Raw genomic sequence first — 26,130 nt, 5'->3', positions numbered from 1 at the left:
GGGGACCAAAACTGAGCAAAAAGTGAATATTAAATTTGTAAACATTAAAAAAAAATTTTTTAAAATGCTGTGCTATGTTACAAATGTAACATCTTTTGTTTTTTCATTTCTTCTCTCGGCATGGCAGCAAATTATATTTTGTAATTCTTCTTGTGTGTTTCAGGAGATTTGAAAAATAATCTCACCCCCGTCTGTATTCGTAGAAATATCTTTTGCATTCAGGACAAATGAACGCTGTTTAGAGCAACATTGGGTTATGATTATGTGAAGGAACATTGTGAGTTACCGTTGCCCCTTGTCGGGAAATGGGAAATGCATGAGCTTCACGCCATGTTTGTCTGGCAGGAGGATGTGCTGGGAATGTCAGAGAGTCTATCAATATGACGGCGACACCGTCTCCACCAAATCAGACTTTCAGATTTTGGTAGGCGGCCAATTAATCCTTTTTTGGGACGTGCCAAGCAAAATAAATATTAAAATAACGACCCCTGACCTCTACTGCCGGTAGGGCGGCTTGGACCGTGCTGAACAAATCTCTTGCCAAGAACAATTTGCAAGAAAGGCTTCAGTCAGTGTGCTTTCTATTCCTGCACCTAGCTCTCCAGAAAGAACACGTTAATCTTTGATTCATAATTACATTATTACATAACCCACAAGCCATTGTTTACTGTCTAATTAAATACAGATTTCATGGTGGATAGAGGTCAGTGCAAATTAACTCTCCTTCCTCTTCGTCCAGAATACCATGCACAGCACTACGGCAAGATCTACGATTGCATGCCTCTGTATCTTAGCTGAGAAAACTGGATACAAGGATGGTTAATGGTTAACAATTTACTGGGACAATCAAGCTGTTCTCGAAATTGTTGTGCTCGCTTTGACCCTTGACAACAGTGGAGGATTTAAAAATAAAGTCATTAGAAGGTTTTAAAGCTTCCGGTTGCTGTTAGCTCTAAATTAAGAAGAGTTCAACGTGTTAAAGCATTGAAGTATTTCAGGTTATGTTATGTGCTATGTATGCTATGTTTACCCTCAAGCAGGTTTTGATGTTGTTCACCTCAAACAAGCCGCAACATGGACCTGACAAAAGGAACCTGATGCATTTCAGCAATGATGCGCTAATTGCAGTGTTTAAATCACATTAAAACTCTAACAGTCCCAGTGGACCAACTTCAAACGAAAATCGTTTTCAGTCAAACTGTGTCCCCCCGTGTGGTCCCAAAGGCAAAAATGCTGACGGGCAATTTTAATGGGAAAGCAAATCTGTGAGAATACTGGGTGCACACCAGTCTGGCTCACTTTGCATTTACAGACGGGTGGCAAATTCAGGAAAAAAACAACAACAGCGGGCTTCTTAGCAAGGCGCTGGCACCGATTCCACACGTGTCTGGGACTCTACTGCAGCGAAAGAGCATTATTTTATCTGAAAAACATTCCCTCGTGAGATGCTGGAGAGTGCAGTCGGAAAGGTATTGATTGGTTTTGTTCAGATATGATGAAGTTTCACTGTCATATGATGCTTCAACACTGTCTGCTTCATATTGATTTGCACTGACTCTTCCCATCAAATAATACTAATCCCATCAAATGGTCAAGAGTGCAGTTTTCACCCAGGTCTCTCATCAGCGCTCTAGCTTGCTCTCATTCATCGCGGTCTCACATAGTTATGCATTCACATGTATTCCATTCTCCTTTAACTTTAAAAAAAAAAATAAATAAATAAAATGACTTGCTCTCAACTCAACCAGGACAGCCAGGCCTCGGCTGTTTATAAACTATGCACGGGTGCAGTGAGCGTCAGCAACCAGTTGGTGGGGCAATGGAGTTATGTCGATTCCAAAGCGGCTGTTTGGCATTTGTTTTTTTTCCTAAAAAATTTTTTAAAAAAAACGTACAAAAAAAAAAACATGGCGGCCTCTTCAGATGTTGTGGTTGACAGTTTTCAGGGTTGCAGTAACTATTCAAAAAATGAGTGGCCTAGGAGGAGCGACCAGGAAGGCTGAAAACTAGAAACCAATCTGGTATTTGTTGCCGTTGAAAGGATATGTCGGTCAAATGGAAATTACATGCTTGCGCGCAATAAAACAAGTCGCGTTTTATGACAACTATGCGCGTGAGACGATGGCCCGAGGGCACTGCTGCACAACGTCTGCAGGCTGACTTTAAGGCCACTCTGCTTCGACGGAAGTGGACTGAAGATAAACTCTTCCTCTGTGGCTGAGCTCTGAGCCTGCGTTAGCTGTTTGCTGTGTACCGAAATGCCAAGCGTGTGACTCACACGTAATTAATTGATCTCTCTCAGAGAAGAAGTCGAGGAACGGCTCGGGAGCCGACGAACGTGTGTGTCCGTCACGTGGGGTTAAGAGCACACTTCCTCCCGTCTGCACCTGTGGTGGTGAAAGGCTCTGCGTACAGTGTAGGTGGACTCTGACAGGCCAAGGTTTCACTCTGTGCGTTGCAGAGCTTGAGTGCTGGTCTTTGGTAAACATTCATCTGTCCACGTCTCACCTGTAAACAGTCTACCAGTGGCCACAGAGCCTTTTCTGAGCCTCGCTCAGACATTACTCCTGCTTACTCACTTGTAATCTAAAGATCCGTCGTCGCCGGCATAGCATTCCGCCTCACCTTTACATTCTTACAAAAGTATCTTAACTATGCGCACACCCTACACACACAAAGTTCTTTAGAATTTTACTCCTGGCTCTACTCATTCTTCCTTGTCAATTTTCAAGCATCGTCTAAAAATATTATGTGATCTTGTATCATGCACACACCGCTCAGGCCTAGCGTTATGACCTTATATTGTGTAGGTCTCCCTTGTAACTCCGGAACGATTGATGTATAATATACGCTGCACAAGTTTATCTGCTTGCTTCTGCTTCCGTCTCCTCCTCTTTCCTTCCCCGCCTCTATTCTTTGTCTGTTCCACTGCCAGGCTCGAGCTGCATACTGTTCAAGGTTTCCAAGGGAGGCGGGGAGGGGGGGGTCAGGTTCTGTGAAGCAACTGGAGACATGTTTGATGGTTAATGAACAAAACTGAGTTGAATTAGCCATCCTAAACAACTGTCGAGCCTAGCATAAAAAGCCCAGACGTCGCATTCACCAGTCCACGGAGGAGCGATGGCGAGATGTTTCTGGGACACGCTTCTCCTCTCCAGAGCTCCTCCACCGCTCCAGCGATACCATCGCTGCGATTCGATTCTAACTTTGATCATCAGGCAGGTCTGAGTGAACACAGTGAGACAATGAGACACTGTTTCTCTCTCTCTCTCACCCACCCACCCCAAGGGCAGTGAAGCAGCTGTTAGTCACCTCCTGTGGAGGTGTTTGCCGAGAACAAAATGGGGCCATTTGGAGAGCAGCTGCCAGGTACACATGTCTGTAACTGTACGAACACGACACAGAGGAGGGGTGAATGCTGGAAAAGGCACGGGCTGTGGATCTGCTCCCTGGATGAAGAAGTCACCGGAAATAAATAAATAAATAAACACATTCTTCTCCTTGCGCTACATCTTACAAGTGGACAAATTGCTCAGTAAACAGAATGTGTTTGCATTGTCAGGGGAGAACAAACTCTTGAGGTAATCCTCTCAATCCATGTGAGTAGAGGAGCTAGCAGCAACATGTAGCAGGTCTTTTTTTTTTTTTACAGTGTTGTAACAGTCTTTTCATGTGCTGTGTTTACTTAGTTCCAATCCGGTACAATCGGACCCACACTCCCTGTGATGTAAATCGCAGTGATAATTTTCATACTTTTGCTTCAAACCCCGTCACGACCGACCGAGCGGAGGACCAAAAATAGCTCGGCTACTTGCTAAACCGGAAACGCGGGACAATCGAAGAATCTCAGAGTGAAAGGCAAATGTCTGAGCGGGCCCCTCCGGGGACGAGACCCCGCTAAAAAAAAAAAAAACGCTTGCTCTGCTTTTAGCCTTTGAGAGATCCGTCGAAGGCAAGGTATACATTTTTCATAGGGCGGAGAGCGAGACGGGTTTCGGCTTCGGCACCTCATCAATAAGTCATGGGAAAGAGACAAAGACAGAAGGGAGGAATGCATTTGCATGCGTTTGCGCCTTTTGTGTGCACACTGTTGCTTTAGCTTAAATAAAAAGGGCGCTGCTGTGCGAGGACCCGTTTTAAAGTTAGGACCTAAGGTCAGACAAAGCTCCTGCAGAGGTATTTCAATAAAGAAAGATCAAACTAGCACAATACCAGCTGCCAAATTCATCTTATTATTGGCCTAAATCACAGGATTTATTAATAATTAACTACAACAGCCAATAACAATAGCACCTAGGCTGATTCTCTTTCAGTCTTTGAACTATAGAGCATGCACGAGCGGGAGGCTGCAGTCTGTACCTGTCCTGTGTTAGTGTCCTGACACAGTTGCACAACACACCAACATAGCTGTTTGCTGTGTCACTGCGCTCACAGCGCTCACAGCCCCGGGGTGTGCTACCTGGCTGGGGCAGATTCCACCTATATCAACTCACTCTATCGTCACAATATTGGAAGAAAAAAAAAATAACACATCCAAACAAGCATTCAGTGGCAGCTAACCTGGACCCAGCCTTTCATAAGGGTTGGCTTTTTATTTTTTTATTTATTTTTTTTTCTATTGTAAACTGCACTAAATATTAACTAGGCGTCCCAATTTCTGCCCGAGGAGGAACAGGTTACCTCAGAGGAGCGGGTGGCGCACTGAAAGGCTTCATTCTCATGAGGGCTTTTTTTTTTTTGTTGCAGCGGGCTGCAAGTCACCAGGTTGATTCCGTAGGCAGCCGAGAGAGACGCGGCAATCATGGTAAGATCTCACTCTCTGTCTCCGCTTGGGAAGAAATGGGGCTTGCCGGGAGCTTTTCGGTCGATAGACCCGGCTATTTGATGGGAACTGAGCTGCCTGCGCAACACTGCAAAGCCTCAGGGTCACCGTTTGTCACGGGGAGAGAGCTTGACCTTCACGGAGAGCAGTCAAAACTGTTTTTTCCTTTTCATTTATTTATTTATTTATTTATGATCCATACTGGTTTATTTCATGGGTAAACACAACAGGATATACTTCCAAAATAGAACGTGAAATAGCGGCTTGCAGCATGAAAACCAATGAACCTAGGTGTAACAGCATTAATACAACCGTTAAATTAAATTAAGAAACCCCACAACACGGCGTGCAGCGGTACGTTTTGACCAATGCTCGCCACGGCCACTCCCACACCTGCAGGCAAGGGTGGGTTGTGAAACACCGCGTTGGAAAGTGAAAACAAACGGCTTAAGTTAAAACTTGTCATGCAGTCGTGTGGTTGCAAGTTCGTTTGATTTAATTTGCATCAATTAAGAGAGGCCGGGAGTAGTTTAAGAGTTAAGTTCCTCGACTAAGCCGCTGCATGGAAACACTGAGTCGAGACCGCTCGCCAAATGAAACCAGAGCACGCAGATTTGGAAAACCAAAAAAAAAAAAAAAACTGAATTCATGGGTGCGTCATTTCCCCTGGAAAACTTTGTGTGGGCACGGCCTTCTCGCTGCCTTCAATTGTCAGAATAAATGTCGTAACTTTGCACCGCAGCAAAGTGGTGGTAAAGAGAATGGGATGGTAAAGAATTACAAAAAATATACAGTCCAATTTCCATGAGACATACAAGCATTTGTACACAGACATGAAATATACAGACATTTTATCCAAGTTTCTCAGTGTGAGGTTAGATAAAGTGTCTTGTGTGGGTAACAGACAGACAAGCCATTAGCCGTTAGACCACTAACAGTTAGAGTTGTGTGTTCTGATGGCCGTGTGGATGAACGGCCTCCTGAAGCGCTCCGTCCTGCGGCTCAGGTGACAGGAGCCGTTGACTGCGGCTGCTTTCCCGACCAGCCAGGATGGGGTGAAGGGGGCGACTGTCACATCAAACGGTTTTAGCCTGCGCAGAAAGTGGAGCCCACTCTGTCCACTTTTCAAACAAGGCATCACAGTCCTTTGACCAGTCCAGTTTGTCATCGAGTTTGCAACATTATTGCATCTAATATCAGAGTGTTTATACCTGATTCATCAACCCACGTGACACTCGAGTGCTCTGTTTTAGATCCAGTTCTAAGAATTTGAGGGGAGGGTTTGTGTGTATCTTCTGTGCGTATCTTCTTATCTCATCTTCTAACTTTAAATTAAAATCCGTCAGCCTTTTGATTGAATTTACGCCAGCAAACCAGCTCATCCTGATTCCAGCACATGCCTCACATGTTTGACTACCAAGTAATATTTTCTTACTCCTCGTGAAAAGGTGTTATGTTACGCCAACACTTGGCTACATACCTCACATGCACGCCACTGTTTGTTATTTAGTCTGCTTGGTCGCCTTACTTCAGCACTGTTGTGTTGAAATGATCAGACGGAAATGCAGCGCAGGTAAAACAAAAGAAATGTAATTCCCATACGGAACTTCCTCCATCGATGTGATGCCAAAGCCGAGACTTGGGGTTGCATTATTTGATTTCAAACCGACAAATAACATCACAAAAATGATCACAAGTCTATAAATAAATCAAATGTAGTGTACAAGCATAAAACAACATTGGGACTGCATACACTTAATATACAATAAAAAAAATGTATAAAGAGGAGATAAGCATATGTACATGGGGTGAGATACAGTGTGTACATCTACAAATATTTATTCAGATATATAAATGTGTACATGTGCCAACATATGCGGCATTGTACACAAAATAAATGCGTTTGTTTGCAATTGGATTTATTGGTCAAACAATAAAGGTCAGGAGAACAACTTTATTACGTGGCCAGTGAATGAATCCAAACAGTAGTAATGTCAGAAGTATAAAAGTCATAACACGACTCATAACACGGGAGTGAATGAACAAACAAACTGGACAAAACCGACACCTGATGTGGCAGCAAGGAAAATATGACCTTAAATGTTTCATATAACGGAACCGATTACACTCGTAATAATAACCAAATAGACACATGTAATGGATATAATGGCCCATTTGAATTTTAATTTCAATTTATTATACTTTACACTGTGATTCCCATTTGACAGGAGTATTTAAACCATTTCAAAAGTGAAAATGCTAATAGCAGTTAGTCAGGCTAGAAGCAAAACCTGGCCGTCAGCCACGACCACAAACATCAGCAAAAATGGAACTGCGGTTGCTCGTCTGAAGTGGGGAAAAATCACTTTGTTGACGAACCGGCTTCACACTCGTGTGCCAAATGTACGAGCCGCCCCTGAAGGCGTCGTTCCACCACTGGGCTGAGCGCGCTCCGCTGGAGGGGCTGAACTTCAACATCAGGCATAGTTCAAGATCACACAGTCTCCCGCACTCCTGCAGTTGTGGATGCTGCACTAAGAGTGACGGACTAAACCGAGCGTGTCCATCAGTTAGACATGCACCTTAGAGAATCAGATTTTAAGCTGTACAAACGGGCAGCGGCTCACATGTTGGAGGGGGACCGAAAAGTTTTCTTCTGTGTGTAGTTAAGGGGTGAGTTGATCTCTAAGTTGGAGACTTTTGTTTTGATCTTTCACTTTCCTGAGGCAGAGTATCATTTTTAATGATATATTTTTTTCCCCTGCTCTTTCACACTGCTACTGTTTGTCCTGGTGGAATGATTTTCTTTTTGTTCTATGCTCTGTAGGAGTTTTTGTTCTAAACCAAAATCATGTTCACATCCTACATAAAGAGTCTGAATGATATGGTATTTACTACGGTAAGCGGACAGGTTCTAAGCACCTCTGCATGTCCTTGCTATGCCCAGAGATGCATGGCCGTACTAAAAAAATAAAAATAATAATAAAATAAAAAAATGTCTATGAACAAACAACCCTTACTTATATTTTATTTGGTTCCCAAGCCTGCACTCCCTCTTTTGTTCATAGACAGCTTGTAAGGTGTAATTATTCTCTTACACATGCATGTTTATTTAAGTTCAGCTTCACACGCAAGCAGACTTTTATGTGAGTTATTTCTCTGCTTTATTCTAGTCTGAGAGTCCAGAAGAGCAGCCGAGTACCGGAGTCTTGGGTCGCATTGGCAACTGGCTCTCTCCGTGGAGGGGAAAAGCTTCAAAGAGTCAGACTGAAAATGCCTCCTCAACCAGTGATCACAAGTCAGAGGGAGAGGAGGAGAGTGAGGAGTTCGTGAGACCCCAGGCGGGGGAACCACGGTGGGAGGAGGAGAATCCCAATTCACTGCGTCTCCACGGAGACATTTTGCCTTGTGAAGAGGAGGACGCCACGCAGTCTGCCCGCAGACACGGCTCTGGTGTGAGCAGCACTGAGACAAGAGAGGGAGGTCCAAAAGAGGAGGAGTCTGCAGAGTGCAGGAACGAGAGAGCAGGGCAGGGCAAGAAGAGGGTGGAAAGCAGCTATGGTGCTGCAGTGAGTGGGAATCCTGAGAAGAATGCCGCTCATCTGACACATCTCTCTACCTCTTCCAAAAAGGGAGTGGAATGCCACTCTGACCAGGGCCGCACCCAGCCTGTGTCCCACAGACAAGCACAAGTCCAAACAGGTAGGAAGCTCCATGTGTACCTGGAGGAGACCAGCGTGGTTCAGTGTGGCCAAGATTCCCGTGCTGGACAGCAAGTCGTCTGCACCAAAGTCACAAAAAGCCTGCAGGTTCTCTCCAAGGCAAAGTCACTACCAAGCTTTGATTTACAGAACAGCTCAACAAGTGCAGAGAGCAAAGGGACAAATGTGAGGCCTGGTGCTGAGGCACAGGAACATTACAGCGCTCTAAAGGGAGTGTCACTGAAATCACACAAAGACTCGCAGTCACAGCCTGAGCTTGACAAAGAGCAAACAGAGACAGACAGCATGGGGCGTAAAACCTCAGCAAAGAGGAGAGTGAGGAAGAACTCTCAGGGAGATGGGGGAAACAGCCCTCAGGACAAAGTGCCAACAAAGGCCCAACCTGTGTCACAAGGAATCCCTCCATCAGATAATTCATTGACCAGTCCCCGTGGAAAAGGTCCAAGGACTCGCACTGACTCCTCCTCCAAGAACACCCACACCTCACCTGAAGGAGGGAAAAGTAAGACTTCCGGCCCTGATTCAGTCAAGCAGGTGGTAAACTTCCGGGACTCAGTCAGTGCACCTACACGGGAATGTGCGATGGATGGTGGTGTGGACATGGAGGACGATGACAGCCTTTACCAAGTGGAGAGAAAAACAGAGACGCCGGAGTCTAAACGCAGGAGTATTAAAGTTTCTCAGAGTGAGGTGAAACATTTTACAAAGCATGTGCCTTTGAAGAAGATCTCAGCGGAAGAGAACCAGGAATGTAATACAGTTTTAAACGCGGTTGAAGATAAGGCAGAGAATATTCCCACGACAGAGACTGACTCAAGGTAAGTTAAAGCCAGAAACACAAAAATGTTTCACATTTCTGTCTTCCAGTAATGTAGTAGATCTAAAACACCTTCGAGGTTACGGTTAAATAACCTGTGTACATTGAACCTACCTGCTGCTTTTGTCACACATACCACTGCTGTCAAAACAGGGGAATGTGTTAACTGCTATGGGTGGAATAAATGCAGGTGTATGCACAGTGTAGCAATTCCATGAGTCATAACACAAAGTTCAGGCCTGTGCTTAGGATTGGCCTTATCAGTTCAAGATCTAGGTTGCACCAGATTTAACTGTGGGTCATTAAGAAATCCAAATCCATGTCCAGATTTGACTAACATTTATCTGCAGGCAATGTTGTGCTGACTTGCTAAAGAATTCATTTACCTCTTGTTGCACACAGAGCACACGACCAAAAGAAGGCCGGTGAGGAGTCCAAGCCAGTTGTTGGCCGGATCGCTGATAAAATCCACCTGTTTGAGAAGCAGAAGCTTTCAGGGCTGCCCAAGCAGATATTCCGAACCCCGAGGAGTGCTGATGTCTCTCCGATCAGAAAAGTCACTGAGAGGGTCAAAGCGGACTCCTTTTTGTCTGATCAGAGGTCAAGATCGGCCGAACGTTATGATGGGGCTCGGTCCAGCTCTGCGTCACCTGCCAGGGAGAAGCCCATGACGGTCAAGGAGCGAATGAGGCAATATACAGAAGCGTCTAAGTCTCAGGCTAGACCTCGATCACCAACTATGAAAGGAATCTCTAAAAAATCCTCCTCGTCTTCTGCAGCTGTTGCCTCGGAGTCGCAGAAACTGGAAGGTCAGGGTAAACTGGATACTAAAGATAAGATACAGACAAAAGCAGCGTCAGAAATAACATTAAAACCAGAACAACTGGATAAGGTACGACTAACAGACCAAACGGTGGTCTCTGAGACCTCAGATCAGGGTACGAAACCTAACAAGGCTGAAGCAGATCCTCCGGAGCAAGACCAGAGTGATTCTGCAGAAATGGCCAGTAGCATTAGCCCACACTCCAAAGGCCTGAGCAGACCAGGCTCCCGCTCTAAAAAAAAGAAGAGCAGAGAGCCAGCAAGTCCCACCAGCCCAAATAGTCAAAACAAACCAGAGTGCTCTACAAGTAAGCCAAAGGCCACCGTTGTAAAGCCAGAGCAGGTGCCTGATATAAAAGAGATGGCCTCTTCCTCCAAACAACCTGCAGAGAAAGTGTCAAATAAAGCAGATGAACAGCCAGAATTTAAAAAAGAACCGGAAGTATCAAATAAACAGACAAAGCCGTTAGATGCGTCATCTGAAAAGAAGAATATTGAGAAACTGGTCGCTACAGAGGAGTTACCTGGCCCATCTGTCAGCCAAGATGAACCTGATACTGCCGCTTGTAGCAGCACAGGAACAAAGAAGCCCATTGACAAGGACCCCGTTATTTCACCCCAAAAGGAGGAAAAAGCAGAGGCACACAGCCCTGTATTCACACTGGAAAGAGAAAATGCCTCTGAGGACAGCAGGGAAACTTCAGCCTCCTCTTCCTCGCCTTCAACTCAACGACCCTTTGAGGAGTCTCCTGCGGAGAAGCAGGAGTCACCTGTTACACGTCCCAATTTAGATAAAGAATTACCTGTGCAGCCTGAATCAAAAAGCAAAGGGAAGGCACAGGAGCCTGATGAGAAAGAAACAGCGCAAACACAGCAGCCTCGAAACAAGGACACCAAACTGTTAAATCAGGTCGCAGCCAACGATGCGGTGAAATCTGAAAAGGTGGAGAGTGAAAAAACAAATCAGACTGAGGGGAAAGATAAAGAAACAAAAACACCGCAGCCTTCAGATAGAAATACCACAAAGGGCAAAGTTTCTCAAAGTGGACAGGGGGTCTCAGGGAAAGGCGGGAGTGTTGCAGCAGTAGATGAAAGGAGCACAGCTGAAACAAATGCGAGGTCGGTCAGAGACATAAAAGACACAGAAGCCAGCCGAGCAGAACCAGCTTCATCAGAGGTCCCTGTTCAAACACAACACGCCAACGAGACCGTGACTACACACCCTGAAAAAGCCGATGTTTGTACCATCAGCCAGACTAATGAGTCTGCGAGTGGCATCAAGGGTGAGAAAGAGCATGCAAAGGTAGAGCCGGCTGTAAATGTGACTCAGACACAGAGCACAGAAAGCCCTGGAACAGAAACGGGGCCAGGGGTGATTGCAGCAGAGCCACAGCCTAATTCAACGTCCGTGGAAAAAATGGAGAATTTGCTTGATGACTCATGTGCACATGGTTCTAATGATGCGGAGTTCTCCGGCTCAAAACCCGTTACAAAAACAACAACAGAAGTCAAAGAAGTGACTGTAACAGTCGCTAATGACATAGCGCCGATAAGAGGCCAGACTGACATGACGCATGAGGCAAAGAAAGAATCAGCTGCTAAAGAGCCTTCTCCTGTTCCTGTCTGCAAATCTGAAAGCAGAGAGGAAGCAGGGCAGGATGACAGGGGAAATAGTTCCGCTGTCAAATCAGTGCAGTCAGAAGTCAAAAACTCAGGCGGTGTAATGAAACCGGCTCCTGTAAAGCCACGGTCTGTGGAATCAAATAGTAAAGAGAGCACCAGTGATATCACTTCACCCAAGGACGCAGAAAAAATCACACAGGGCCTCTCAGATAGCTCTGCTTTCAGCTCCACGGTCAATGCAATAGAAAAGTCAGCTGAGAAGACCTGCAGTCCGCCGACCAAGAAAGAATCTTCATCTGTTGCTAATGGTGATATGTCCACACATTCGCAAGTCAAAACGGAGCCAATCTATAAGAAGCAGGGTCCAACTCAAGTAGCACCTCCTTCCCCCGAGGCTAATAAAACGAACTTAACCTCAACCCAGCACTCAACCATGAAGAAGCTCCATTTGCCACGAGGACTAAGCAAAGATGATACTTCAAAACAGCAAGACTCCCCCTCGAGCTGGCTGGATTTGGACTTTCCCAAAAGGAAACGTAAAGTCCTAGAGCAAAAGCTGACTTCTTCGGGAAGCGAGAGCAATCTTTTGGATACTTCTGCTGAGCTGGATGATGACGATTTTATTCAGAAAATCAAGAGCCTTTGTGCACCATTTTCACTTCCTCCACGCAAGCACAACCACCTCCGGCCACCTCAGCCGCCCTTCGCGATGCCGGCCATCAGAGAGGACCGCTTCGAGAAGCCGTTCGACCCCGAGGAGTTCACGTTTGGCTTGAGGAAAAACACCCCGTTCAGCTTTGAAAACACCCCGGGCCTTTTTGCCAAGCGCCAGAACGCGGATATAAAGTCTGGCCTGAAGCCCGCCAGGGCTAGTCTGGCAGACAGGAGTATGCTGCTCACCACCATGGACTCTCGCCTCAAGGACAAGAACTCTGTCAAGGAGGAGGAGGATGGCAAGGAAGAGAAGGATGATCAGATCAAGGTGAAGTCTCGCTTGGAGGGGAGCTGTATCCTCAACAGTCTCACTTTCTCCAGTTTCAGAGCAAAGAAGAATGAAATTCAAGCACAGGCAGAGGACACAGCCTCTGGGAATGTGTCCCCCGCTGGAACCCCCCTGGCCAGCCCTCTACTCCCAACCCATCCAACTCATCCTGCCTCAGCTCCACTCAAAGACACAATGGACAAGCAGGGCAAAGAGGAAGCCCGGGCTGCAGAGTCTGTGGTCAGTGACTCAGGCCCTCCACTTCCTTCTTTTAACGACATCAAGCTGCCTGACTATTTAGAGAAGTACCTCCCACTGGATCAGGCAAAACCAGTCCAGAGCGTGCAAGGACGAGAGCAAGTCAGACCAGAGGTTAGTTTCACTGTGTAAATTACGTGTAGCATGTTGAAGTAGAGCAATTGGAGAGTATAAAACTGCAGTATATTTTGTGCAACTCAAGCAGCTTTCATGCTTACGCGGTTGTTTTGTGTTTCAATGCATCAGTTTGGTGGGAAAATGACCACTCTTGGTGGAGGGGAAGCAGACGTATCTGTGAAACCAGGTGCGGCGCTTCCCAGCACCGCAGCTCCATGTGCTCCTGGGATTCCTCCAACTACTCAGCACCCTATCCTCTCTCAGACTAAACAGCCTCCAGCAGAGCCAAAGGAGATATGCAGAGATTATGTAAGTGTGCTATAAACATCACAAACTTATTCTTAAAAGACGCATAATGGTTTAGTGTCACAGCTAAGCGCTGTACAAACCATGGATGAGGATCAGCTCAGGCTTCCTGGCAAACATGGCTGCCTGTGAGCTGGAAATTGAGGGGGAGACTATTTATATACTTAATTTGCCTTAGAGCTGCACCACATGTTGTGGAAGAAAAAGAAAATGGTTGCCGTTGGTATGGAGGCTCCTCTATCCAGACTAACACTGTACTTGTTGTCTTTCCTCTCCCTTTGTTGACATTGCAGTGCGTGAAAGGGACGGTGGTTGTTTTAGAGCGTATAGTGTCAAGCATTTTCAAATGATTTCCTTGGACAATCTCTTTTACAAGAGTTATGTAGTTAGACACTAATAATTTGAAAGAAAACGACAGCACCACTGGAACCCATGCAGATGTGCAGCCAGTACTCATTCATGACGAGGAATTCTTGTTCATGTCGAGACAAAGTTTGCATATTTGCGCGATCCAAGCTGGTAGTTACAATAACTTAAGCGGACGTTTGCCGTCTGGCTTTATGTCAGAAATTCGTGAAAAATGGGTTTTGCAGTTTCTTAAAGCCCCAGCTGAAATATTTAAACCGGTGGTTTTGTTCAGCCGACGAATTAATGTTTTGCATTTAATGATAAGAGAACAGCTTAAAGTAAAGTTATGGCTTCAGATAAAAGAAAAAAAACTTAAAGTTTCTAAAAACTTTTAAGACAGAGAAGGACTGCCAAGGTAATTAACTGCAGAGGCTTCACAGTCACATCTGCGAGTTGTTGCTATTTACTATAAATAATGCTTTGCGGTAAAACCTGTTTTACAGCACTTTTTTTCCCCCTCAAAAGTATGGTTTTCTACCGTGAGTCAGAAATATCCACTTCGGTAACATTTCTTTTTTTATTCCTAACATTACTTTGAAGGTTTTTGCAGATAGGTAACTTGATGCATCATTTGTAGTCCCAATTTATTCAGCATTTTATTCCTCATAACGGCGACAATGGATAAAATTGGACAGTTTTCTTTTGATTGAAGGAGTCATGCAGCCAAAGTCTGTAAAAACCAAGAACATGGTACAAGAATTATGAACAGAAATGTTCTCATGTGATGTAACCACGCAATACCTCGTTTCTGCACTTAAACATAACATTTTTAGAAAACTTGCACTGCTAACAGTCATCATATGTTCTGAATTAGACCGAAATTGACCCTATTCAGATGCAGCGCCTGCCCTTAAACCGTGAGTCAGTTCTACTTCACTGCCGTTTGGAGCTGCCAGACTTACGAGGGGGGTTAAGGAAGGTTTTATTTTTTTTTTGCTGCGTTGCTTCTCATTGTGGTGTTTGAGTATAAAATCAGCGTACGCTCCACAGATTCCAACATGTCCCTGGGAGTAAGCTAAAATGTCAGGATGCTCGGCAGGCGCAGGGCTGCGGCGCAAAACAAATCGCGGATCAGCTTCTGCAGTTTTGTCACAATTTTAATTATGTGTCTTTGCATTCCAGATAAGGACCGTCAAAGGATTTCACAGGCGCCCTGGAAAGGTACAGTATACGCACAGCACACAAGGGGAACAAGATGCAGAGAGGAATCTGGGCATACAGGCACCTCTCTGTTCTGTGAAAACATCTGCTTTTCATATGGTGTTCTTGGGGGTAAACAAAGTATTAAAAAAAAAAAAAAAAATCAGTTTTAGTGCAGATACTCAGCTGTGTGTGATTACCAGTGTGGAATTCAAACCCTGTTAACACACTGCATAACTTGTGGTTCTTAATTATTGTAGAACCTCATTAGGAGTTGTTGCAAAAAAAAAAATATAAATAAAAAATAAAAGCGAGATGTTCCCCTGTGGTGCTCTATATTTTCAGCCTCTTGCCCACACATTAGCTTTTCATTAAGCCATGCTGGGGATCCACTGTCACAACTGGCATTAACAAAAAAGAAAAAAAAAAAAAATCCTCATATGAATGGATATTGAAATTTATAGCTTTTCATTGGGGACTACTTCATAGTCTCTGCAGCATGCAGGATTTCTTTACCTCATTGTGCACAAATTTCAATAGTTACGAGGTAAAAGTACAACTTAAATGCACTGTATTGAGCACGCAATGGTAGTTCAAGTAATTGTGTGCCTGTGTGTGCATATAAGTGTAAGTGAAAAATGAATAAGCTCTTATTGTGGCCGGAATAGGTGGTAGGCCCTTCCCGGCACTCATTGAATCTTGATTTGAGGTGACAGATTTAGCCAGTAATGGATTTTGCCATTATTTCTCTTAACGGTTAATGATGTGTTGATAGATTTTTGATGCTGACCCTCCATGTCTCCGTGCAGATGGTGTTGTTTGAAAAGGCTCAGTTCAGCGGCCAAGCATATGAGATTCACAGGGATGTGGCAGATGCTACGTCTCTGCAGCTCTCGCCGCTCACATCCGTGAAGGTTGTCAGGGGATGGTAAGTAGCGGGGCTTTCAAACCGGAACTTTTTAAGTGATAGAAGAAGAAGAAAGCATGACGTAAGACGTGGCCGTAATTCGCTTCTAGTGGCTGATTGAGCATTGACAGGCCTTTGCTTTGCGCATTCTTTCAATCAAACGCGAGATTCCGCTCACAATCAGGGTAATTGCGCTTCACAAAATACGACACAAAATAAACCAGGATTCGCTCTCAAAAAGTAGCTCTCTCTATTTTACAGTGGTACTCGCTCCCAAGATAGCTCAATTGATTGCCACTTTCTTCCTTGCAGCAATGCAGAACAAATAAATTGGCGTGCGCAATTACATGTCCGCCGAAGAAAAACCCATCGGCAACAAGAAAGAATGGACGGAATGGAAGTTATTGCTCAGATCAGATCAGACAACACCGTTTTAGCAGCTCAGGGAAACAAAATGAGTCAAAGGTCACATGTCCCATTAAGATCTGCGAAAAACTCATTCTTGACCTCATTACCAGCGGGATTGATTATGCTATTGTTATGCTGTCTTTTGAAAAACAATGTTAGATGTCCTCATCTTCGCATTCACAATGCGCCTGCCAAACTGTTAACAAGAACCGAGAGAACGAAGTACATTAACCCATTTCTTAAACCTTGCCTCCAATTAAATACAATGCAAATGGGGTCTTTGATGAAAACAAACCCAGCCGGGCCTCGAGAAAAGCCAGTTAACCGACAGCGCCTTGTAAAATCCAAACAGGGTGAAGCTGCGTTTAGCTACTGTGCTGCACACAGATCAAGAAACAACGTCCTGATTACATCAGATGTGCTCCCAACTCTAACCACTTTCAAATTTAAATTAACAACCCAGCTGTTCTCCTGTGACTTTGACTAATTGGTTTTCTCGGATGCGCTTTTAATTCCTTTGTTGCCTTTGCGGCTCCCCGACATTCATTAATGCACTGTAAATGCATTATCTCCGATTGACATTTATGGTCTATTTTTAGTTAATTTATTTCAGTTTAATTATGTTCCATCTTGTTTATTCTCTGATATACGATGTAACCTTGACACCGCTGCAGTGCGTCATGAACTGTGTTTTCCTTCCACTTCCGCTTCGCAAAAAGATTAACTGCAGTGTGTTTTATTAGGATGAGAGATAATGTGTTTATTTGTGAGCTGTAGAGGTGCGGGTAGAACCGGCCGAGCTACGAGATCACTGGCACAGATATGAGAGCCACAAATATCAGTGTTGATATTTCCATTTTTATTTTTATCCTGCTCCTTCATCTACTCATACGTTTCCCGCCATCTGATCACGGTGTGGTTGTGTTCACGCTACAGCTGGCTGCTCTACGAGAAGCCCGACTTTCAGGGACGCACCATCGCCTTGGAGGAAGGGGTCACCGAACTGGCGAACATGTGGGCCGAGCCCGAGCCGGGGGCAGACCCGCAAAACAGCCCACCGCTGCAGATCGGCTCCATTCGACTTGCTGTCATGGTGAGTGCGCCGATTTAACTGCCTTCATTGACGCGGCTTCGATTGTATCGCCCTTGCCTAAGATTGGCTTTGGAATATATTCGACGTCCAACATTGCTTTATTGCCACTCAGTCCAGACTCCAAGGCCGAATGGAATTGTGGAGTTTGGCTCTAACTTGATTTTGCTTGGAGGAGTTATTGAAGGACTAGTTTGGGCTGCCACTGCTGATAATTGCTGTGCTTGTTTCACCCTCTCTGTAGGATTACAGCATCCCCCGTATTGATCTGTTTACTGAACCGGAGGGCCACGGCAGGGTAACGCCATACCACGATGATACAATAGAGACAGGCTCGTTCGGGATCCCGCTGAGCACCGCTTCCATCCAAGTGCACTCTGGGGTGTAAGTATGATTGTTTCTGCAGAATTAGATTTTATTTGCGCTATTAGGCCCTAATGAGCAAAGACATTGTGCCTCTCAGGTAATGAGACAATCGAAGTTCTCCTCAATGATTTTCTTTTTCCTGCCGCTGACTGGCAGATCCATCAGAGGCGTAATGAATAGAGGATATGTTGCCCGCTGCGCTCAATGCAGAGCCGCCTTTTTAATAGGATGTGCTCTGTGTTTGGCTTCGACAAATAACTGAGAGATAATAATCATTACTGTGTGCCTCTGTGTTTATCTTTCTCTTTGGTCGGACTCTCGCACATTTCGCTTCTGAGGAATGCCTGTCTTGCCGTTGCATGTCGGGAGCCGAGGCAGAGTGGGTGTGGGGGCATTCAGGAACCAGACAAAAAGTGTGGAGAAGGATTTGGCAAAAGGGAGAATGTTTTTCCAGGCTCCATTCAGGACATTTTGTGCCCTGAAGGAAGTGAACGACATTAGACGAGTTTCCTCACAGCTCTCTTCAGCAGTTTTACCTTTGGCACCTTGCACGTCAGAGAGCGTTGCAGAATGTCTCAACGACCAAACTAATTACTGCCAGATGCCTGCTCATCTCTGCTGAGCAGATAAATGGTTTTGCCTCCACAGCCTTCAGTTTGCTCTATGCCAGAAGGAGACACCTGTTGAGCAGATGTTGGTTTCTGTAAATTTGCCTTAACACAGACCCAGGTTCATTGGCTCCTGTTACTACAGATGTTTCTTTTGCACAATAAGGCTGGCGTCGTTCCTCGCGGAATCTCTGCTCTAACTGAAAGGTTTATTTTTCCTGCCAGAGGCCCACATGTGGTGATGAGGCATTGTGTTAGACGCGAGACAATGGCTCAAAATGGCAGCGTCGGGGGCACATTTCCAACGACGGCCGCCCACACTAAAAATGCTTTGAGGCGAAGTGTGGCATTTCCAAGATATTTTATTGCCGAGCAAAGTACTCTTCTTCTCGGCTCTATTTGCATGACTCATATCGGTGGTAGACATAGAATTAAACTCAAATAAAAACACTGCGTTCACCTAACAAATACCTGTAGGTTTGTTCTTCATAGCGATGGTTTTGTCAATCGCTTTAATAACAGAAAACATTTCAAGGTAATGAATCAGAGCGATTTTAGAACCGCCGGGCATAATGTGGCTGGACGTTTCAACATAATGACTAATTAACATGCAACGTGGTTGTTCCTCCTTCCTTCAGGTGGCTGGTGTTCAGTGACCCTGGATTCCAGGGCATGATAGCTGTGTTGGAAACAGGAGTGTATCCCTTCCCTGAGACTTGGGGATTTCCATCACCCTTCGTGGGATCTCTCAGGCCGCTTAAAATGGTAAGGATGTGCTACACCTGCAGAGGGTATTTTAATTTGCTATTTTTATAAGAACCTTTAAAACCTACCGACTTTCAAAGCTCTCTGAATTTCCCCTTGAAACCAAAATGTTTTAGTAAAATATTTCTGCACTTCTGGAGCAGATATTTAGTGACCTGGATAATACACCGACCTCGCGTAACATTATTCATTCCCTAATATTGAGTAGGTCTCCCTCGTGCCTTCAAAACAGTTGTGACTCATCAGAGAATGGACATAGGCCTTCTGAGGTTGTCCTGAGGTGTCTGGCAACAGAATGTAGTTAGTGGGGGGTCTTTGCATCACACAGAGTCTTGATCTAGTGAATTTGGAGCTGTTTTTCATGCTCTTTTGAGTTGTTCCTAAACGGGCCAGGATTATGCTTTCGTGTGTCTCAGACTGCATCCTGTTGGGTGTCATTGCTATGTGATGGGGGTGTCCGATCTGGTTTAGGTGGGTGGCACATGTCTAAGTAATATCCACATGAATGAGAAGTCCAAACATTTCTTAGTTGTCAAATATGATAATCCCCTGACTTATTATGTGGTCGACCTCGTAGGCCAACATACTCACATTTTCTAAATGAAGATCTGGTACGGACATACACGGTTCCCAGAAGACGAATTGTAACAACTGTGTCTGTGGTTTCCCCAGGAGTTTGATGCTTGTGGTTTGTATGAAATGTGCAAACATCTACTGGGTGGGTAGCCATTACATCCAGTAGACACCATGTTTAGCACTTTTGGTATCTGGTAACTGGATACCAAAAGTGTTCAAGTAAACAACAGCCTTGAGGCCAGACACTATTCGGGGTCTAAAAGCCACCAAGGCTATCAGGTAGGAAATGCGAAAGCATAATTAAAGGATGTAACTGTTGGACATTCGTTATTACACAGGATAAGATGTTACAATCCCTTGTGCCAAGATTCCAGGCAAAACACATTTAGAAGCCCAGCCCAACAGAAACCGATCAGCAGGCTAGCAGTCAGCTACCAACTAGCAACCAACAAGAAGACACCAGCTAACTAGCCTAGCCTAGCCAACAGCAGTAGGCAGTATGCGGCACATCATTGGGGTCTTCAAGTGGGGACCTCCCTTCACAGATGCTTTGTTAAGTTAGGTCCACGACACCTCAAGAAGGCCTAATAGTGAGTTCTAGCATCCTGGAGTCACCCCTCTCCATGCTGCTACCACAAAACCATGTGATTTTCAACCCTTTTTACTGCTATCCACCAAAATACACAAATGTGTTGGCCGGGGGTCCAAGCTACCTCTCTCCCCAGGAAGGGAGTATTAGCATTGCTATCTCCGGCAGGATTAAAAAATAAACTCTACAAGGATTAATTACCATCTATCACTGGCATTTCTGGAAACCCATGTACTTATTGCAAATGTCCAATCATGAGGTCGTGAACACCACAAGAGAAGGGCTGCTCTCATGAACATGGTAAACATGACACTGTTTAAAGGTAGCAGCTCTAATGCTCCCCTCAGGATGAAGTAATGACCCTGACATTTTGCTAAAAGTTCACATTTTTAATTGGTCTGTCTGTCTGCTTTGTGACCGAAATCCTTGTGAAACTAGTGACATTCCCATCACCCTACGTCTGTACGTTTTATTTAGCGCTAATTGTTCAACACTACCAGGCTTGCACGGCAAACTAATATGGCTGACGCGGTGAACATTATCCGTTAATCATCAGCATGGCAACGTTGTGATTGCGCAGTTAGCGTGTTTAGCTACAGTTTAAATTAACCCCTTTAGATTATCGTTTTTGTTTCCACTCACTTTTCCCTCTGGCTCTCTATACAACAGAGTGAGAATCAACAGCAATTAAATACCGGTAGGGACAGAAGTTCAGGTCAAAATGTTCAGTGAATTATCCTGTTCTTTCGTTTTTTCCTCTTGTAACTGCTCAGGAGAGTTATAATTTCTGAGAAAATGGAACTAATTGCTCACAGTCTTTTTACGATGTACAGTACATTGATGATGATGTCTGTGTTCCAGGGTGGTTTCAAAGTGGAGAATCCGAATGAAGTCAAGGTATGTGCAATTCTTTCCACACTGAAGAATTTGCTTTTACCTCTCTTGTGTATTTTTAAGTCATGTCTGAGAAAATAAATAAGTAAAAATAAAAAAAAGACACACTGTGAAAATGAGCCCCTTATGGAGGGTAAACATGTTCTATAAAAGGCCTTCTGGCACTGCACATTACATTCTTTGGCCAGTTTTATTTTTTAGTTGTGTTTATCTTATTTCAAGCCAAAAATAGATGCAGTGTCAAGGAATTTCGAGGGTGACCACAGTGTGTTTTGGGAGCAGGCTTTTCCTAAGCTAGGACTTTGAGATAAACACTTCCATTCAACTATCATGAAGGCGAAAAAATCCCGTGCACACATTTCTGTTGCTGTCCTCACAAATGGTCGTATTTCAAATCACCGTTTGCCTTACGTGTGAAAAGGAAACGTAGTACTAGAACTTGCATTTTAATGTAAATGCAACAAATTATCTTGGATAAGGTGTCGACGAGTTACCACAGGCCCTTCTTCTTTCATCTGTTACAGGCTGTGGTGTACGAGAAACCTGAGTTTGAGGGCTCCTGTTTGGAAATCGACAGCGACGTTTTCAGCTTCTGCGACGACGAAGGAGACGTCGTCGCGGATACGCTGAAGCCGGTCCGTTCTTTGAAGATCATCGGAGGCCTGTGAGTCCTCTTCCCCTTCGGACTAGTCCTGTTGCTTACACAGAATCAAATAAAATAATGATTCTGGCCCGAAGCAAAATTCGTTCAGGATGAATTTTACTGACATAGAGAGATTTTTGAAAATTCTACTCTAATGTGCATCCGTTTTCATTTTCTTCCAGATGGGTGGGCTACAACCAGCCTGGATTTGAGGGTCAGCAGCACATCCTAGAGGAAGGAGAGTATCTGGACTGCTCTGAGTGGGGAGGTTCAGAGCTTCTATCGCTGAGGCCAATACTTTCTGTGAGTGCCGCACTGTACAAACACGCCTTATGCCATTGTGTGCACAAAACAGCTTGGAGCTTAACAACAGTACGTGCGGAGTGACATTTAAATCATAGCTTTACCACCAAGGCAGACTAATCTAAAACGGTGTATCCTTGTCAAGTCTGAATTTCATTTAAGCCACGAGACACCAAAACAGAGACAATATGCAACGTTTGCGAGCAGGGAGACTCAAACTGAGGAGTCTAAACAGGAGCAAAGTTTTGTTGTTTCATGAATCTGTATTAAAGGAATGAACAATATCAGCAGCTTGGCTTTGCTGACTTGTAGATGCACGAAACAAAAAGCTGTAGGTCTGCAACGTCGTGACTTATGCAGAAGATTATTGTTAGCTGCAGAGTCGTTTCTGAGGCGAGGCATTGTCAGCGCGGCTGTTGGATGCCAGCCACATGCAGGTGGCACAGTACAATGCTGATTTAGTTAACAAGCTGCATCTGGCGTAACCGTCCGTAGGAGGAAAAAGATTTTAAAAAAAAACAAAAAAAACAACTTATATCACAAGGGAATGAAATGTTTGTTCTTTATCAGTGAACAGAAACTAATGTAGCGGTGAATATGGTTTCAAAGAGCAACAATATGGCTATTACTTCACTTTTATGGCTGTGAATTAGCAAAAATGAATGTGAATTGGTCATGTGTGACATGCTTTTTATTCCCTTTATTTCAACCGCAGGATTTTATGACCCCACACCTGAAACTGTTCAGCGACAGAGATTTCGGCAACCTGGGACCGAACATTGACCTCATGGTGCCCATTAGCAACATGGATGACACGGACTACGGCATGAAGACGCAGTCTGTGGATGTCGTCGGCGGCGTGTAAGTGACGTACAGCTGGCCTTCATTATCTCGTCACCTGTGGTGGGAAATCCAGCGTCAGGCAGCATTATTCTTCCGCTAAGATAGTTTGAATAAAAGGCACGTGGTGTGTTTCTAACGAATTACGCTTTTGACACAGAGTAACCCTAAGCGCCTTTAGATGCTTTCCACTGAACCGGATCAATAGCTGAGGTTACGGTCCCTGCAAATTCCTGCGGTCTCTTGCCGTTCTCAGTTGCTCAGGTGCATAGCGGAAAAGTTGCCGCACCCACTCTGACAGGCTGAGACAGATAGCTCTCCGCGCTAACGTTTAGTCTGCCGCACCTCCCTGTCCTGTCAGGTTGACTTTAGAGTACGGCGCCTTGTGAGTTCATGCGTGGAGGAGGCGGGAAGCTAGACGCCCGGGCATCGTTAGCAAGAAATGCAGTTTATGTTTGTGTATTTCTTGTCTCATTAGTCGTGTTATTACATAATGTAGGAAAAGTAGAAGACCCGTCTCCTCTCTGCTGTGTCTGTTGTTGCATTTTGCTGTACTGTGATCAGCAGAATGAAATGCAGAAGTAAACAAACCAGAAGCAAATGAGAACAATAAAATGCAGAACATGCAATGCTGATTACCGCCACCCAAGGGAGAGGCTAACAGCGGTGAATAAGGTAGAGTGGAACATTAGGTCCTTCCTTTTTTTTAATTAATTAATTTTTTATTTTTTTTTGAAAGGTTTCTGAAAGGTTATTCTTGCCGCGTCGCCGGCCTGTTATTAGTCGGCACGGCCTCGCCCATGTTATGCTGCTGCCCCCGTGAGTGTTTTGATTTTGAATATCTGAGAGGTTCGTTAGTTGCCCTCTGTGTTAGGACGCACACGGGTCCACAAAGGCCCTCTAAGCCAGATGCCGCATTTGCCTATTTGGCTATTATCAACTTGGTCCGAGACCAGGAATTACTGGCACATACAATGAGGGCACTTCAAATGAATCCTGTGCTTTTCTTGCCAATTAAAATAGAATGTAAAAAAAAATTCAATTCTGAAATGCCATTGCATAATTAAAAGGGGATTATGTTCCTCTGTGTTTTTTTTTTTTCTTTTCTCAGCTGGGCTGTGTTTGAAGAACCAGGCTTTTGTGGCGAGTCCTACCTCCTGGAGAAAGGCCTGTACGGAAGCCCGGAGGACTGGGGGGCGCTGGAGCCCACCATTGGCTCAATAATGCCTGTCGTGCTGGTAAGAGCGAACGGTGACTCAGAGAAAGGCATCCCGCTTGTTTTGCAATTTGCAACTTCAAGTCGCCACAGCTTGGAAACTGGGTTTTCACTTCCCCTGGCATGTGAATGCTCACGCCAGATCTGACTAGATCCAAATTTGAGATAGATACAGTAGAGGAATCTCCGGGGTAACAGGCAAACACTTATGACCGGATTATGTTTGGGAGCATGTGGCATGACAACAATAATTTGATCTTCCCAGTGCAAGAGAGGAAAATACTTGTCACAAGACTGGAAGTGGAAGCATCTTAGATCACAGAGGTGACTCATCACTGAGTTGTTGTTGGTTTCAAACAACATGAGGAAAAAGAGACGTTTTGGTGCAGCTACGTTCGAAAGTCATTAAATATTTTTATTAGAAGTTTTACAGGCGATTATTTGGCCTGTCACACCAGGCTGTGGACTTACTGTATATAACGCAGAAATATGTAATAAGAGACATTTTAAATGACTGATTTACCTTTTTTGTGTCTTTTTAGGATGATTTTGAGAGCGCTACAAAGTTTAAGGTACGAAAAAAAGATCAAAAAGAAAACCACATTAATGTTGTTGTGAGTCTGCCTGTCTTGCCGGATGAAGTGCAGAAGGAGCTCGGGGCGGGTGACTCATTCGCATTGTTTCTCCATGTGTGCCTCAGGTGCTGCTTTTCTCTGAGCCAGGCTTTCAGGGTTCCTCCGTGGCTCTGGAGGACGACGTGGCCTCCCTGCAGGACGGTTTCTCTGTGGCTTCCTGCAAGGTCCTGGCTGGAAGGTGAGTGTCGAGGGACTCTGCGTGGGGGGTGGGGGTGGGGGGTGAAATGTCACACTTTGTAAGCTATGACGCAGGTTAACTTGAATCGCCGCTGTTTGGAAACGCTGTTTTGGGAAATGTTTAGGAGTTGATTTCCCAAAGTGATCCGCTGCAGTTGTAGCTGCGTGCTACTCGCATTACCTAAATATCTATATGACTCAGAGTGCGCTGCAGGCTCTCACTGCTCCACTCTCTAAAACGTCTCCCTTATGGCAGCAGTAGTGAAATATACACTACATGTATTACATTTTTATAAGGCAGCCTCTATTCATTCGAGCCCTTTCATTAGATAACACTGTGAGATATTCATAATCAAGCATGTATAATCTAGCATGTCACGTATAGTTTTTCTGTTTACTGGCATTTAATATGATGCGCATAGTGAGATTTAAAGCCCAGATTATGTAAATAGGCTTCAATCAATCCAGAACATCTGCTTCACTGTGTGCTCTTTGTGTCTGTTTATCTATGCAAATGACGTTCAGCTGGATGGCATTCGAGGGCCGCGACTTCTCTGGCAAGATGTACGTGTTAGAAGTGGGGAGCTATCCGGACCTCAGAGCAATGGGCTGTGTCAGCGCGAGCTCCTCCGTCCTGTCGCTTCAGATCGTCGGCTTTGTGAGTCCAACTTTTAATTCCGCCCCAGCACCTAAACACATATATGTATTGTTATGTCATTAACCAGGTTTCTATTACCCCTCCAGGAGACAAAAAAATAAAATGAGTAATGCACACTTAGGACTTATTTTATTGATGCTGTGTGTCATGATGTTGTGGCTGATGCTCAGCCACAACATCATGACCACTGACAGGCGAAGTAAATAACTTTGACCATCTAGTGACAGTTCATTGTTCTGACAACATCCCGTTACCGGACACCACAGGACCCCCTCAGAGGGACCATGTCCACTCTCTCATGAGTCACAACTGTTTTGAGTGACACAGCAGAGACCTACACAATATTAGGGAGGTGGTCGTAATGTTACGGCCGGTCGGTGTACACGCATCCTGGGGTAATGGGTTCATTTTTATTCATCTCAGCTCTCTAATTGGTCC

The 26,130-nt window shown here is 44.8% G+C and overlaps 1 protein-coding gene across 2 annotated transcripts in view; it reads left to right on the top strand.

The window, feature by feature from the left end:
- The first annotated feature begins 4,580 nt into the window (after window positions 1-4,580).
- Window positions 4,581-26,130, top strand: part of LOC124998837 (beta/gamma crystallin domain-containing protein 1-like) — a 26,486-nt gene continuing 4,936 nt past the window's right edge. Inside the window, exons 1-18 of one of the 2 annotated variants that reach the window (XM_047573422.1) lie at window positions 7,274-7,495; window positions 7,650-7,721; window positions 7,996-9,362; window positions 9,764-13,160; window positions 13,293-13,472; window positions 15,000-15,038; window positions 15,827-15,945; window positions 17,269-17,425; window positions 17,667-17,806; window positions 19,035-19,161; window positions 21,188-21,223; window positions 21,745-21,884; window positions 22,046-22,166; window positions 22,882-23,027; window positions 24,118-24,244; window positions 24,765-24,794; window positions 24,923-25,035; window positions 25,560-25,692. In XM_047573422.1, coding sequence (XP_047429378.1) covers window positions 7,674-7,721; window positions 7,996-9,362; window positions 9,764-13,160; window positions 13,293-13,472; window positions 15,000-15,038; window positions 15,827-15,945; window positions 17,269-17,425; window positions 17,667-17,806; window positions 19,035-19,161; window positions 21,188-21,223; window positions 21,745-21,884; window positions 22,046-22,166; window positions 22,882-23,027; window positions 24,118-24,244; window positions 24,765-24,794; window positions 24,923-25,035; window positions 25,560-25,692 — 6,420 coding nt within the window. In that variant the 5' untranslated portion in view covers window positions 7,274-7,495; window positions 7,650-7,673. Of the gene's footprint in view, window positions 4,805-7,273; window positions 7,496-7,649; window positions 7,722-7,995; window positions 9,363-9,763; window positions 13,161-13,292; window positions 13,473-14,999; window positions 15,039-15,826; window positions 15,946-17,268; window positions 17,426-17,666; window positions 17,807-19,034; window positions 19,162-21,187; window positions 21,224-21,744; window positions 21,885-22,045; window positions 22,167-22,881; window positions 23,028-24,117; window positions 24,245-24,764; window positions 24,795-24,922; window positions 25,036-25,559; window positions 25,693-26,130 lie in introns of those variants that run through there. The other variant, XM_047573423.1, reaches the window with a different exon arrangement.

This window comes from Mugil cephalus, chromosome 21 (assembly GCF_022458985.1).
Source record: "Mugil cephalus isolate CIBA_MC_2020 chromosome 21, CIBA_Mcephalus_1.1, whole genome shotgun sequence".
Taxonomy (NCBI): domain Eukaryota; kingdom Metazoa; phylum Chordata; class Actinopteri; order Mugiliformes; family Mugilidae; genus Mugil; species Mugil cephalus.
This window is presented reverse-complemented; position numbering and strand designations above follow the sequence as displayed.